Source organism: Pyrus communis, chromosome 3, assembly GCF_963583255.1.
Source record: "Pyrus communis chromosome 3, drPyrComm1.1, whole genome shotgun sequence".
Lineage (NCBI taxonomy): Eukaryota > Viridiplantae > Streptophyta > Magnoliopsida > Rosales > Rosaceae > Pyrus > Pyrus communis.
The window spans coordinates 17,397,702-17,412,709 of NC_084805.1; the positions used below are offsets into that span (position 1 = coordinate 17,397,702).

Consider the following 15,008-nt stretch of genomic DNA (forward strand, 5'->3'; position numbering starts at 1 on the left):
GATAAGTTTTCAGCTTAACTGTTGCTTATACAGTTATTTCCTTGTGAAAAGTTAGTCTTGACAAAGAGAAAAATCATTTTGTAGCATTTGACTTGATCGAAGGAATAGATGTTCCTGCTATTGAAGCAAAAATTGCAAAGTACGATGACGAAAATGCCAACAAATAATGATTAACAGAGCTCATAAGGTACCTCAAAATAAGATCACCATGTTTTTACCCTTTCTTTTTTTGTTCCTAACCTTCTGATTTTGTATAATGGGAAAAGAGGATCCTAATGCCAGCAAAATGGGAATATTGAACTCTTAAATATTTTCTGCTTAGTTTAAGTCATGGTTAAAAAAAGGACATGGTAGGGGAGGTGGCAACGACAACAGTGGCAGGGATAGTGGCGGTCATAGCAACAACAATGGTGGGGATTTTTGCTGACTTAATCTAATTTTTCATTAATAAACATGCAGGAAAAACAGTTCTAAGCATTTGTCAAATGTTCATCCACACATTCCATGATATCATTTTTGTTTTCTCAGTTATTCCCAACTGTGGTCTCGCATAGTTAAGAACGACATTCTCACATGTAATAATCTAGATATCCGTGAAAAATATGCACCAATATTCAATATCTATTTATCAAAAATTTCTACGAGTTTTAATATTCTCACAACGCTAATTGTCAAATTGCAATATGTTTTGGGACACATTATTGCAGCACCAACCTTTGGAAGGAAAATGGTGGCCAATGAAAAAATTGAGACAAATGTGAAATTTATATTGAAAATATCAGGTACAAATGTTAATAAAGCACCTATAAATTTTCAAATTGTTACACCTCTTATTAAAGTATTTTATTTATTTCATATATGGTGATCCCCGAAAGAGGATGTTAGAATCACATTGTGGGGTGACATTGCACGTTTTGTTAAGTGGGTGTTATTTCTCTATTGTAGGAAGATTTTGGGAAGGCGAGTAAGAGGCTCCTTCCCTTTTTTTTTTTTTTTTTTTTTTTTTATTGTTTGCGGAAGAGTGAGAAAGCAAAAGCCAGTTTAGGAAATTAGGCATTCCCAATGTTTCTACTTTTTGTTCTGTAAAAACGAATTCAAGTTTTAGATAGGATTTAATGCATGCTCAAGATTGGGATTTGGGAGACTTTCGGAAATTCATGGTTGGATTGTCAAATTGGTGTTGGGAATCTGGGTGTTCTGAGAATTAAGGTTAGGATTAGGTGTGGTGCTAAAGCACAGTTTATATTATTGCATAAATACTTGAAGTTATATGTTCTGTTATGATTTTTAATTCATTTATACTTGAAGTTATATTCAGTTTGTATATTTGGATTTCACTGTTTTTTAATTCATTTATACGTTCTGTTATGATTTTTCTATAATCTGCATGCTGAAATACTTGAAGTTAGAATTAATAAGGATTGAATGAATCATGGATTTTTTATTAGATTGGTATGGCTGACAAAGTTAAGAAGTACTTTAAGATACAATCTAGGGAATTTCTTTAACTGAACGTAGTTGTTTTCATGAGGTAGATAAGTTACGATGCGGTGCTTCTATACCAAGAAGGAATTTTATATGGATACATTGAGTGATATGTGAAATGGAAAATGTAATTAATCCTTCAACAAAACAAACAGTAAAAGGAATACCCATTCCCATCCAGCCTTCTGTTTTCTGCTTATCATACCTTTTCAATTTTGCTTATTTTTCATTGGTCATATGAAAGATAGTGCAATACCTTGGGACCAAAATATCTAACAAACTGGACTGGATATCTCTATTATAGAGAGTCTGTAAAAGTAATTTAGACATTATTAGTCTATATTAGTGTTTCACTTCTGGTCATTCACTTTATATTTTGTATTGTATGGTTTTACATGAGAATTCCATAATGATAGCATGTTGCAATGGTGTAAATGCAACTTTTTATTTGGTTTGTGTTTAAAACTTAGTCCACTTGGTGAATGATTTTTTCTTTCTTTTCAACTTTAGTGTTTCAGTCGCATTAGATTGTTAAAGAATTCAACAAAAAGGCTTTCAAGGTTCGTGCATGTTTCTCCATAATTTCATCGGTTAACTTTTTTTTTAGTTACATTTCCGTTTCTGTTCTAAATTATTGTGTTTTAGTGCTGCCTTAGTTATATCAACTTTGAAATTTGAACACAATTTTCTGAAATATAATGTTTTTTTTTTTTTTTGGAACTTTACATAATTTTGAGTATGCACTGCATTTGTTAAGGTATTTTTCATTCTTTTCGTGTTGGTATATTGAAACAGACAATGTGGCTATCTGAAATATTCAGTATTGTAGGGCGGGTCAGTATAGCATTTGCAAAGGTTTTTTCTCCTTCCCATCCCCATATACATATGATGAATGCAATTAAGAAGTCTAATGTGTGGTAACATTTTATAGGAGATTTTCTGGAAATTTTCAACCGGCAAATTCAGTTGATCTTTATACTGAACGATGGGATGACATTATTAAGAATTGAAAAGTTACATTTCCTTGGTTGTTGTTTTCTATTTCTTTCTCCTTGAAATGGTTGTTTTTCTTTTATTGTTTTCTGTTTCTTTCTTCTTCTTCTTTTCCTGTCTGCCTTCTGTTATCTATGTGGTAATTGCAAATTGCAAACAAACTCTGCTGCTTCTTCAAAATTTGTATTAGTTTATAAAATATCCATAGAACACGTACATAATGACTAAATTCTTTCTCATAAGCAGGTACCTTGTTGTAAACTGAAATAGAAAGGAACGAAGTTACCCGAAAAATGTAGAAGCCTTGAGTGGTGAATGATTCTTGGGATGAGTCGCGGACTAAGTCGCGGACTAAGTCGCTCTCTTTAAGACGTTTCGCAACTCTGCCCAAAGTGTGCAAGCAGTTCACAAACACCACGTCGTCCCCAGGATAAAACAGCCCAGAACCTTCTTCTTCTGATAAGGTTCTTCCTTGCACAACGGAAGAACCTTCAAACTTACACCCTTTCGATATGTTGCTATTAAATCAATATGTAAAACTATTTTTTGTTTCTCTCTTAGCCTCTTTGCATCTGCATGACTTGTATCTTTCTATCTTTTTATATATGTTGGTGTGTGTGTGTGTGTGTGTGTGTGTGTGTATAAATATATATTATAATAAAAAAATACGTTGAGATTGCAATCTGTAATCAATCAAAGCAATTGAAATCAAAACCGCAAGGAATAATGGCAATTGAAATCAAAACAGATAAAACCCACAACGGGACAAAACAAAAATCAATTCAAACTGAAAATTAAAACTAAAACGGTTCAATTGCATGTTTCATATTTAGGGGAGATAACTCCTTAAGCCAAAATTAATTGACTTTTAATATTGGTAATAAAACGAAACATAAATATATTTAAATATTTAAATAAAAACATAACTGCTCTAACAATCCCCCACTTGTTTTTATTTAAAATATATATCAAGCAACATATCATAAAGCTATGCATAAGCAAAGGTGTTTCTCAACTTGAACATGTACATAGTGTTAGTGATCCAGATTCTACTAGAGTAACTTATAGTTTTAAACTCTATCTCTGACAGCACCACACACATAACTTTATTAAGGTGAAGTTTAAAAAGCCAGCACTTACGGCCTTGTGCTTATATCCCAGTATAGTGAACGTTCTAGAAACTTGCCCAAGATTTCATAGGAAGCGGCCTCACTTCCACATTCACATAGGTAAGACTATCAAGGATATTCCTGTAGCTAGATATCCCACTCAACATAGAGTATAGACCTTACTAAGAGAAAAAAAATCTCAACCTAAAAACGCTTCAGGATGTCATGCTTCTTAGGGATGGACATGGAATAATATTCCAAATTAAAATTAGCAAGACTTCACTCATATCACTTATGACTTGTCATTACCCTTTGAACCTATTTCTTGGGATCTCTAGTCTATAGGTTGGGTTGCTATCACAAATGACTCAATTTTCTACGGGCTTTAGTCCCATCCTTTTTGAGGTTTTCCAAACCTTTTCTCGTGCTAGTCCTTTCGTCAAAGGATCAGCCAAGTTTTCTTCAGACCGTATATGATCCACTCTTACAGCTCCATTAGAGAGATAATCTCTTACAGTGCTGTGCTTACGACGCATTTGTCGCCTTTTCCCATTATAATAACGGTTTTGCACTTTAGCTATTGCCGATGTGCTATCACAATGGATCAAAATTGCTGGAATCGATTTCTCCCATAAAGGGGTATCAGACAGTAGGTTTCTCAACCATCCTGCTTCTTCGCTTGCCGTAGCTAGCGCTATTAATTCTGACTCCATAGTAGACTGCGCCAAGATAGTCTATTTCTTAGACTTCCATGACACAGCCCCACCACCAATACTAAAAATATATCCACTAGTGGCTTTAGAGTCATCTGAAAGAGCATTCCAATCAGCGTCGCTGTAACCTTCTAGGACAGCGGGAAACTTCTCATAGTGTAATCTGAAATTCATCGTTCTTTTAAGGTATCTCATAAGCCTCTCTATAGCATGCCAATGCTCCAAACTAGGTCTGCTAGTAAACCTGCATAAAACTCCTACGATATAAGATATATCAGGCCTAGTGCAATCAGTAGCATAACAAAGCTACCAATAATACTAGCATACTCAAATTGTTTAACACTGTCACCAGTGTTCTTGAACAATTTTACACTAGGATCATAAGGAGTACATGCTGCTTTACTATCAAAATAATTATACTTTCTTAAAAAAATTTCTATGTAGTGAGATTGATCTAAAGAAAACCCATGTTCGGACCTAGTTATTTTCAAACCAAGTATTACACTAGCTTCACCCAAGTCTTTCATATCAAAATTAGCACATAACAAAGATTTGACATTACTCACAACATGAATATTCGAACCAAAAATAAGCAAATCATCCACATATAGGCATATTATAGTGCATATATTACTTTCAAACTTATAATAGATGCATTTGTCACTTTCATTTATTTTAAAACCATTCGAAGTAATCAAACTATCAAATTTTGCATGCCATTGTTTAGGAGCTTGTTTCAATCCATAAAGTGACTTATCTAACTTGCAAACTTTATTTTCTTGTCCTGGAATAATAAAACCCTCTGGTTGATCCATATATATATTTCTTCCTCCAATTCACCATTTAAGAAAGTTGTTTTAACATCCATTTGGTGAACAACAAGATCATGAATGGAAGCTAAAGCAAACAATACATGAATAGAAGTTATTCTAGTCACAGGTGAATAAGTATCAAAGAAATCAATATTTTCTCTTTGTCTATAGCCTTTGGCAACAAGTTGGGCTTTAAATTTTTCAACTGATCCGTCAGGTTTTAATTTTCTTTTAAGAATCCATTTGCAACCTATTGTTTTGCAACCAGGTGGAAGATCCACCAAGTGCCAAGTTTGATTTGACTCTAGGGAGTCGATTTCATCATTTATAACTTCTTGCCACAAATCTGCATCTAAGGAAGTCAAAGCTTCTTGAATTGTATTAGGATCTTCTTGTAAGTTATACACATGAAAATTAGGCCCAAAATCTTTAGCTATTCGAGCTCTTTTACTTTTCCTCGATTCTAATGCAGATTTGCTATGTTCTACAACAGTAGGTTCATAAATTTTAGAAGAATTAGAACCCCCACTATTTTGAAGATTAAAAGGAAATTTATTCTCATAAAAATCAGCATCAAGTGACTCAATTATGATATGGATTTTCAAATCATAAAATCTGTATGCTTTGCTATTACATGCATAACCAATAAAAACACATTCATATGCTCTACTAGCCAATTTTGAACTTTTTGGTTCAGCTTTACGAACATAAGCTAAGCAACCCCAAGTTCTGAAATACAACACATTTGGTTTCTTATTTTTCCAAATTTCGTAAGGAGAAATATTTGTTTTTGAGTTAGGGATTCTATTTAACACATAACAAACAACCAACACAATTTCACCCCACCAATAAGAAGCAGCTCCAGAACTAAGCAAAGTAGCAACGGTCAATTCACAAAGAGTTCGATTTTTTCTTTCCACTTTACCATTCATTTCAGGTGAATAAGGAGCAGTAGTTTCATGAATAATTCCATGAGACTTAAACAAATTAACAAATTCAGTGGAATCATATTCTTGTCCTCTATCACTACGAAATCTTTTAATCTTACGATAAGTTGATTTTCAACTTCAGTCAAGAAAGTTTTGAACATGTCAATAGCTTCACATTTATTTTTCATAAGATAGACAAAACAATAATTCGAACAATCATCAATAAAGGTAATAAAATAACATTTTTCATTTCTAGTTAACACTCTATCAAATTCGCATATATCAGAATGAATTAAGTCAAGTGGTTCAGATTCTCTATTGACATATTTATGCGAAGTTCTAGTGATTTTAGCTTGACTACAAAATTCACATTTTTCAAAATCATTCAATGATAAGTCGGGTAAAAAGTCTAAGTTACTCATGGTCTTAACCAAGCGTTTGTTCACATGACAAAGTCTAGCATGCCAAGTATTAAAAGAAGACAACATGGAAGCAGAAATAGACATTTTATCAATATTCAATTTAAACATTCCATCAGTAGCATATCCCTTTCCCACAAAAACCCCATTTTTAGTAAGATTATACCTATCTGCTCCAAACGTTTGAGTGAATCCAGCCTTGTTGAGAAGAAAGCCCGAGACAAGATTCTTCCTTATCGCCGGAGCGTGCACCACATCTTTTAGTATCATGGTTTTTCCAGAGGTGAACTTCAACTCCACCTTTCCAGTACTAGCAATATCAGTTGAGTGCGAATCACCCAACAAGACCTTCCTTCCCTCAGCCACAGAATAGGTCTTGAAAAAGGAACGATCGTAGCAAACATGGCAAGAAGTGCCAGTGTCCACCCACCATCCCTCGGATCCATCAACTACATTGATTTCTGATGTCATTGCAATCAGTTGCTCTTCAAAAAGATTTTCCTGAGAAGCAGATTTTTCCTTATAATGCATGGCAGATTGAATCCGTCTTAAAATTGTTGTAAACTGAAATAGAAAGGAATGAAGTTACCCGAAAAATGTAGAAGCCTTGAGTGGTGAATGATTCTTGGGATGAGTCGCGGACTAAGTCGCTCTCTTTAAGACGTTTCGCAGCTCTACCCAAAGTGTGCAAGCAGTTCACAAACACCACGTCGTCCTCAGGATAAAACAGCACAGAACTTTCTTCTTCTAATAAGGTTCTTCCTTGCACAACGGAAGAACCTTCAAACTTACACCCTTTCGATATGTTGCTATTAAATCAATAGGTAAAACTATTTTTTCTTTCTCTCTTAGCCTCTTTGCATCTGCATGACTTGTATCTTTCTATCTTTTTATATATGTTGGTGTGTGTGTGTATATATAAATATATATTATAATAATAAAAATACGTTGAGATTGCAATCTGTAATCAATCAAAGCAATTGAAATCAAAACCGCAAGGAATAATGGCAATTGAAATCAAAACGGATAAAAACCACAACGGGACAAAACAAAAATCAATTCAAACTGAAAATTAAAACTAAAATGGTTCAATTGCATGTTTCATATTGAGGGGAGATAACTCCTTAAGCCAAAATTAATTGACTTTTAATATTGGTAATTATACAAAACATAAATATATTTAAATATTTAAATAAAAACATAACTGCTCTACCATACCTGTATACATAGCAGAAATAACATCTAAGGATCTTAGGAGGAGATTTACTTAAGTTAATCCTGTGAACTTCGAGGTAAATCAAGTCCTTAATTTTCATGCACATTTTATTTTTTGATGTCTACTAGGTGGTTTACATAGTTTTTAACCATTAGATCACCTAACTTTATGTTTACAATTATGTTGTTTCAGATTGTTGATAGAAATTCAATTTAAATACTTTTGGAAAGATAGAGATAGAACTATGATTTATAATTCTTTTAATCCCGCAGCAACACGCGGGCATCAATTTCTAGTTACTTCTAATAGGAAAATTTTCGGATATCTACCAAAATATCACAGCTTGAACCTGATGAACATTGACTACAACCGACTCAAAACTATCACGTAGTCCGTTTTGCTACGAACTCATCATTCACTGCCTTCCTGTCCACTGACCAATATTTTCCATTTGTGACGGCAATTTTTGGATTTATTCTCTCTCTCTCCCTCTTCCTTATTAATTTCTCTCATACAAGGTTCTGTTGCTTCTTACTATCCCTTATCCTAAGATTGAGATTCATTAATCCAATCTGTGTGGTCACCGTCACACAAATATTTGACACTCGGAGTTTTGCAACCCAGTGCAGGGCACGGTTCTTTAAACATTTTGACAGGAAAATTGCACAAATCACCCCCAGCTCTCATATGAAATAAGAAACAATTAATGATACTTGTGGTGGATTCTATTACCAATCTCAGTCAAATTTCGAGATTGATGCCCAGGTTTTGTTTGAAAATTGGACAGGTAGCTCTCATGCATGGTAAAAATACGTCATTTCATGTGTATTTTTGCGCTTTCATGTATATGTTTCGTTAAAAAATACACATATAGTGGATTCTATTACCATTCTCGATAAAAGTATATAGCCCAAGTTTTATTGAAAAGTTGGACTTCTAGCTCTCATGCATGAAAATATGTCATTTCATGTGTACTTTTGCTCTTGCATGCGATGACCTCACGTTCAACTTTTAGACGGATTATAAACGCAAACTGGTATTTTGACTTAACATTGGTAACTGAGGCATACAATTAATACCGAGTATATATAACTTGCTGAGTACAGCAAAGAATTGAAAACCCTAGCAAAAGAATCCGGATCATTTTTGTGAGAATTTCGGAGATCAGTGAATCGTATCCGTTCATTATACATCTTGCGGTTAGAAATAATTTTAAAATTTTTTATTTAAAATTGAATACAAACAGTATCTAACGAAAATTGACTGCACGAGGATCCTCGAATCCCACAAAGAGGATTCGGAGAGGATCCTGTTGGCTAGCAAAAAACATAGGAAAAACAGAGGAAAAGAAAGAGAAATGGAAAAGAAAGAGATGACAAGGCTCACTGCTTGGTGTTGCCCTATCCATCCCAAGGCCACATAAATCCCATGCTCCAATTCTCCAACTAACTCGGATTGGACTAGACTGGACTAGCTATTAGTCCAATACTGTGTTTGTTCCATGCTGGGACTAACATTAATGAGACTAAAGGGGACTAGCATGGACAAAACCCTTCACTAAGAGGTCTTAGTGAGACCCCCCAATAACCATGGGACTAGCTAAGACTATCCTCTATTTCTCGTCCTTGTCATGCTCAACGACCACTCCTGACAGACTCCTCGTCATCGCCGGTCATTTAGATCAATCATTAACTTCCCGACTCTCTTTCAGATCCATTTCACAACTAACTTTCATATAAAATATACCAAATTGAAGCTGGGAGTGACAAGATTACGATTTTACTTGAATCGAGGCCAAAATGTGGTCGAATGTGGCCGAAAAATGGCCTGGAAGTCTCGGCCTGTTTGGGCTTCTTCAAATCCATCACAAATTCGAGCATGCAAAGCTAAGATCTCGGTCCAGGGATGGTGATGAATTTTTTGGCGATGCTAACTTCATCCAATTTAATGAGGGTTGGCCAAAAAACACCTCAGGAAACCTGCAACTCGTCGAGAAATTGGAGCCGTGAGGTTCCGTTCGAACAACGTATAGCTAGAGAGGGAGGGAGGACAGAGAAATAGAGACTGGAATCAATAAAGAGTTTGACCAGAAATGAGAAAGAGACATGAATTGAGAGGTCTGAGAGGACAAAAAGAGGGAGAGGGTGGGACGATGAGAGAAGAGGAAAAGAGTGGGACGGAAATGGTAGGAAAAGATGGAGAAAAAGATAAGATCATAATAAAATATTAATAATTTATATATTAAATAAAATAATATTAGAATTTGTTATTATCCAGCTTCTTAGTCCAATACTGCACCAAACGCTTCACTAAGTTAGTCTAGTTTAGTCTAGTCTAAGCCAGTCCAGCTTAGTCCTTGAAGCTAATCCAGTCCGAGATAGTCCGGCGCAACAAACGCCCCCCAAGGTTCTACAACACAAAGGACTAAAAATCACCCTCGTCACTACTCACCGTTTCCACAGCACCATGCATAGATCACCATTCACCTCCATTGCATTCGAAACCATTTCCGACAGCTACGACGAAGGTGGGATTCTCCAAGCTGAAACCACTGAAGCCTATTTGGACAGCTTTCAGAAGGTAGGGACAAATACATTGATCGAGCTTCTCGAAAAGCTTTCGTGCTCAGGGAACCCCATTGATTGTATTGTTTATGATGCATTCATGCCTTGACCTCTTGATGTTGCTAAAAAGTTTGGAATTGTTGGGGCAGTTTTTCTCACTCAGTCTTGTGCAGTGGACAACATTTACTACCATGTCCAACAAGGACTGCTCAAACTTCATCTGCCTCCTGACTGTGAAATTCTGCTTCCTGGATTGCCACCACTTCAGCCCTCAGACATGCCTTCTTTCATCCATGCTTTTGGGTCGTACCCGGCTTTCTTCAAGATGGTTGTGGATGATCAGTTCTCTAATGTTGACAAAGCTGATTGGATCCTCTGCAACACATTTTATGAGCTGGAAGAAGAGGTAATTGATCAATAAACATGTTGGGATTGTGCATATACACTACCAAAAAATTGGGCTTTAATTACAAAATTAAGGACGCAAATGAGAAGTTTGCGTCTCGTTAAACAACATTAAACACTAATAGGGTGAAGTAGTATCCATTCAATATAAGGCACTATGTATTGTGCCCAATGCAACAAATAATTGACACAAACACAGTATTGATCACAGGAACCGTGCAAAGAGAAACATGTAACCTCTAGCGTGACAACTTTTTGACAAATTAAATGATTTTTAGTAGTGATGTGCAACATCATGATTAAATTGAACGATTTTCATGGTTTTTCTTTTCCAAATTCATTCCTGGAGAGGATAGATATACTAAGTAGTTTAACTTTTTTCTTAAGTACAAAACAATCAAGAATATGTAAGATAGGTGCTTTGAATTGTTGATTCATCGCAAAGATGGCACAAAACCAATAGTTCATTATCTAATGGATTTTCTTTTCATTCTACTCAAACAGAGAGTTATCAGTATTTATCAAAGTTGTTCCTATCTCATGGAAGTTCGTTATTGGATCAAATGACAAAGACATTGTTAAGAAAAAGAGAGCGTTTTCCGAATGAAATGAAACTGAATTCATGTAAAAAGAGAGTAATTGAGCTTACAAACATTAAATTTAATTCCAAGCTTATATTTGGTGTTTTGATTTGTTTGTGCATATATAGGTGGTGGATTGGATGGCAAAGTTTTGGCCATTGAGGACGATCAGACCAACCATACCATCAAAGTACTTGGATAAGCGGCGGGAATATGACACAGAATATGGCTTTAGTCTTTTTAATCCAAACACTGATGCCTGTATGAAATGGCTAAATGCAAAGCCAAAAGAGTCTGTAGCTTATGTGTGTCCTTTGGCAGCTTAGCAGAACTTGGAGCTGAGCAAATGGAGGAACTAAGTCGGGGTTTGAAGAGGAGCAAAAGCTACTTCTTGTGGGTGGTTAGAGAAAAAGAAGCGGCTAAGCTACCAAAAGGATTTGTAGAGGAGGCATCGGAGAAGGGTTTCGTGGTCTCGTGGCGCCCCCAATTGGAGGTTTTAGCACATGAGGCTGTGGGATGCTTTGTGACACATTGTGGTTGGAATTCTACATTGGAGGCTTTGAGTTTGGGTGTTCCAATGGTGGCAGTGCCGCAGTGGACTAACCAAAGCACCAATGCCAGGTTTATTATGGATGTGTGGAAAATGGGGCTTACAGCTTCAGCTGATGAGAATGGAATAGTGAGACAAGAAGAAATCGCACGTTGTGTGAGGGAAATATTGGAAGGGGATAGAGGCACGGAAATTCGAATGAACGCTTTGAAGTGGAAAATGTTGGCTACAACGGCAGTGGATGAAGGTGGAAGTTCTGATAAACACATCGATGAGTTCATTGCAAAACTAGTATACAACTAGGTTTACTTTTGGTGTTTGAAAAATAAGAGGACGCGTTTCATGTCTTTGGGTATACAAATGGATGTTCTTTAATTTATCCGGTTACCTTTTTTGTGCAATTCAATGAACTTGTAGTCCGGCAATGGATTTTTTTCCAACAAAAAAAATAATAATAACACAATCTATGTTTTGTAAAATTTGCAAAGTTTACGAGATTAATAATTAATCATGTGCATAGTTTTCAAGTCACGCCGAAAAATTTCTCATTTTCAAGTACAAGATTATTTGCATACACGATTGGATACGAATTACTGATCAGATTTATTTCGACTTAAATCCTCGTGAGACACCATGAAATACAGCACACTGCTAGCAGCTCGCAGGGAAAAACAAAAAAAAAAGGGGAAAACCAAAACCAGCTGCTGCCATAACTACATCATTCGACTTCCAAACTTTGACCGTAGTACCACGCTTCTACTGGCAAGGCTTCAACGGGCCTCCACAGAGTTCGGAGTTGCCGCATAGCTTTCCGGTCCGAATGAAACAGGACCGTCGAAATTTGGGACTGGACCGGAAAGACTATTGTTGGCCACACTAAATGTTTAGAGCCTTTTGAGCTGGGCAAGTTGTGCAGGAATTTCACCCGAGAACTCATTGTTTTCAAGCTTAAGCACATTCAGATGGCTACAATTCGAAAGACTCTGGGGGGATTTTCCCCGAGAAGCTGTTCGATGAGAGATCAAGAGTCCTAATAAACGCAAGGATTCTGCCAATATCTTCAGGAAGAGGTCCACTGAGCTTGTTGCCGAAATGATCTAGGCCAGTTAAGCTTGAGCAGTTAGATAAGCCCCGAGGAAACTGACCTTTTAGTCCCAAATCCGAAAGCCTGATGTTCAAAACTTTGTTCTCGTTTGGGTGCCAGCACTCGATTCCAAGAAATTTGCAGATGAAGCCTTCGGTGGTGTTGCTAAAATCCCAGAAATTTGACTCGGAAAGAAAGTTCAACCAGAAAATTAAGGTCCATATGGTCAAGACATAAGTTAAATGCAAGAGTGGTTGTACGTTCATGTTTTTTTTCTCGACTACCATATCAAAGAGAATTTTTTTTATAAAAATAGAAGAGAATTGTATATATAACCCAGTTTTGTGTTACTATTGATCTATAGTGTCCGGACAGAAGGATTTTAAAGGATTTTAAAAGTGATAGATTTGATAGGATTTAAGAGAATTTAAGACTCCTACAAAATTCATATGGATTTTAAAGAATTTGAATGGATTGTGGTGGAAAGATTTGAAATCCTAGAGGGTGAGGTTGGATTCTTTTTAATCTTGGTTATATCTACTTTTTGCTCTTAAATCTCACAAAATCCACAACTTATTGAAATCCTCCAAAATCTTAATTTTTTTTTAATACACTTAGATTTGGATGGATTCTAAAATCCTTTAAAATCTTTTAATTGACTACACTAAGATTTGAATGGATTCTAAAATCCGTTAAAATCAATTGACTATACTAGGATTTTAAAGTCTTTTAAAATCCTCTCAAATCCGAGTTTGACTACACCCCCTTAGGCCATCTCTAACCAAGGGCTGACCAGATGACTCATTTTAGCCCTCTGGCATTCCAAGATATTTATATTTTAATGAACAGTACATGGCCGTATTTGCCTCCATCTCTAACGGAGGGCCAAACATAATTTGTTATTTAAAAACTACAACTTAAATTCAAATCCAACGACTAAGTGATGTCAGCTAGCCGTTAGATTTGAATTTTTTTGTAATAAATATGGTGGATATTGGGCTATAATTCACACAACTTTGAATTCAATCTATTTCAATTGAATCTCTTTCAATTCAAGTTTGCAATGAATTCCAACTTTGGATCCTCTTCGGATTCCAACTGGGGTCCTCATCCAATTCCAAATAGCAAATGAGACAAGAAGATGAGGAGTCTGATGAAGAAGTTCAAGTAAGGTGCAACAAACAAAACAGAGCAGCAGTCATGGTTGCGGCCATGGTGTGTTAGCCAACTGAGGAACAACTTCAATGGGGTGGTTCTGTTGTTGGTCGCTCTTACAAACCACGAAACACAACGATGACGCATGCATGCTAATCTGATGAATAACTACTTCAACCCCAACTCAGTGTACACAGAAGAGGATTTCAGACGTCTCTTCCGGATGAGGCGTCATGTCTTCGAGCGTTTACTTCGTAATGTCCAGCAGGTCAATCCATACTTTAGACAGAAGTGGGACAGAGCAGGCCGTCCTGATTTCTCACCTCATCAGAAGGTTACTGTTGCACTCCGAATGATGGCCTATGGTTCCCTAGCTGATTCGATAGATGAAACCCATGGTATGTCAGAGTCTACATGCCTTGATACTCTTGAACAATTATGTGACTTAATTGTTCAGGTTTACAAAGACGACTACCTCCGCGAGCCAAATCAAGAAGATCTGAATCGGCTCATTCGCAAAGCTGAAAACCGTGGGTTTTCGGGCATAATAGGGTCATTAGACTGCATGCATTGGGATTGAAAGAACTATCCCACTGGATGGCAATGAGGCTTTAGCGAAAGGTCGAGAAAGCCAATTGTTGTTGCTTCATAAGACACATGGATCTAGCATGCTTTCTTTGAAAGCCCTGGATCCCAAAATGACATTACAGTTCTTAGGCGTTCACCCCTCTTCAATCTCCTGACGGAAGGTAAAGCACCTCAACTTAACTACTACATCAACGGCCGTCAATACAATATGAGGTATTACTTAGCAGATGGCATCTACCCAAAGTGGGTGACATTTGTCCAAGCAATTCCAAACCCTAGGAATGATGCGGAAAAGTAGAATTTAAAAAAATATGAAACAAATTTTGTAAAATGGAAATTATAAAAAAAATATAGAATTTAAAAATAGAAGTTATAGAAAAAAAAATTTGTAAATAAAAAATAAAA

The 15,008-nt window shown here is 36.1% G+C and overlaps 1 protein-coding gene and 2 pseudogenes across 1 annotated transcript; 2 read left to right on the forward strand and 1 right to left on the reverse strand.

The window, feature by feature from the left end:
• Positions 1 to 8,668: 8,668 nt before the first annotated feature.
• LOC137728324 (UDP-glycosyltransferase 74E2-like) lies at positions 8,669 to 12,079 on the forward strand (annotated as a pseudogene).
• A 453-nt stretch (positions 12,080 to 12,532) lies between these two features.
• Positions 12,533 to 13,126, reverse strand: LOC137728325 (probably inactive leucine-rich repeat receptor-like protein kinase At5g48380; annotated as a pseudogene).
• A 1,034-nt stretch (positions 13,127 to 14,160) lies between these two features.
• LOC137728326 (uncharacterized) lies at positions 14,161 to 14,595 on the forward strand. Its single transcript, XM_068467142.1, has one exon. The coding sequence runs from the start codon at positions 14,161 to 14,163 to the stop codon at positions 14,593 to 14,595; it is 435 nt and encodes a 144-aa protein (XP_068323243.1).
• Positions 14,596 to 15,008: the final 413 nt, after the last annotated feature.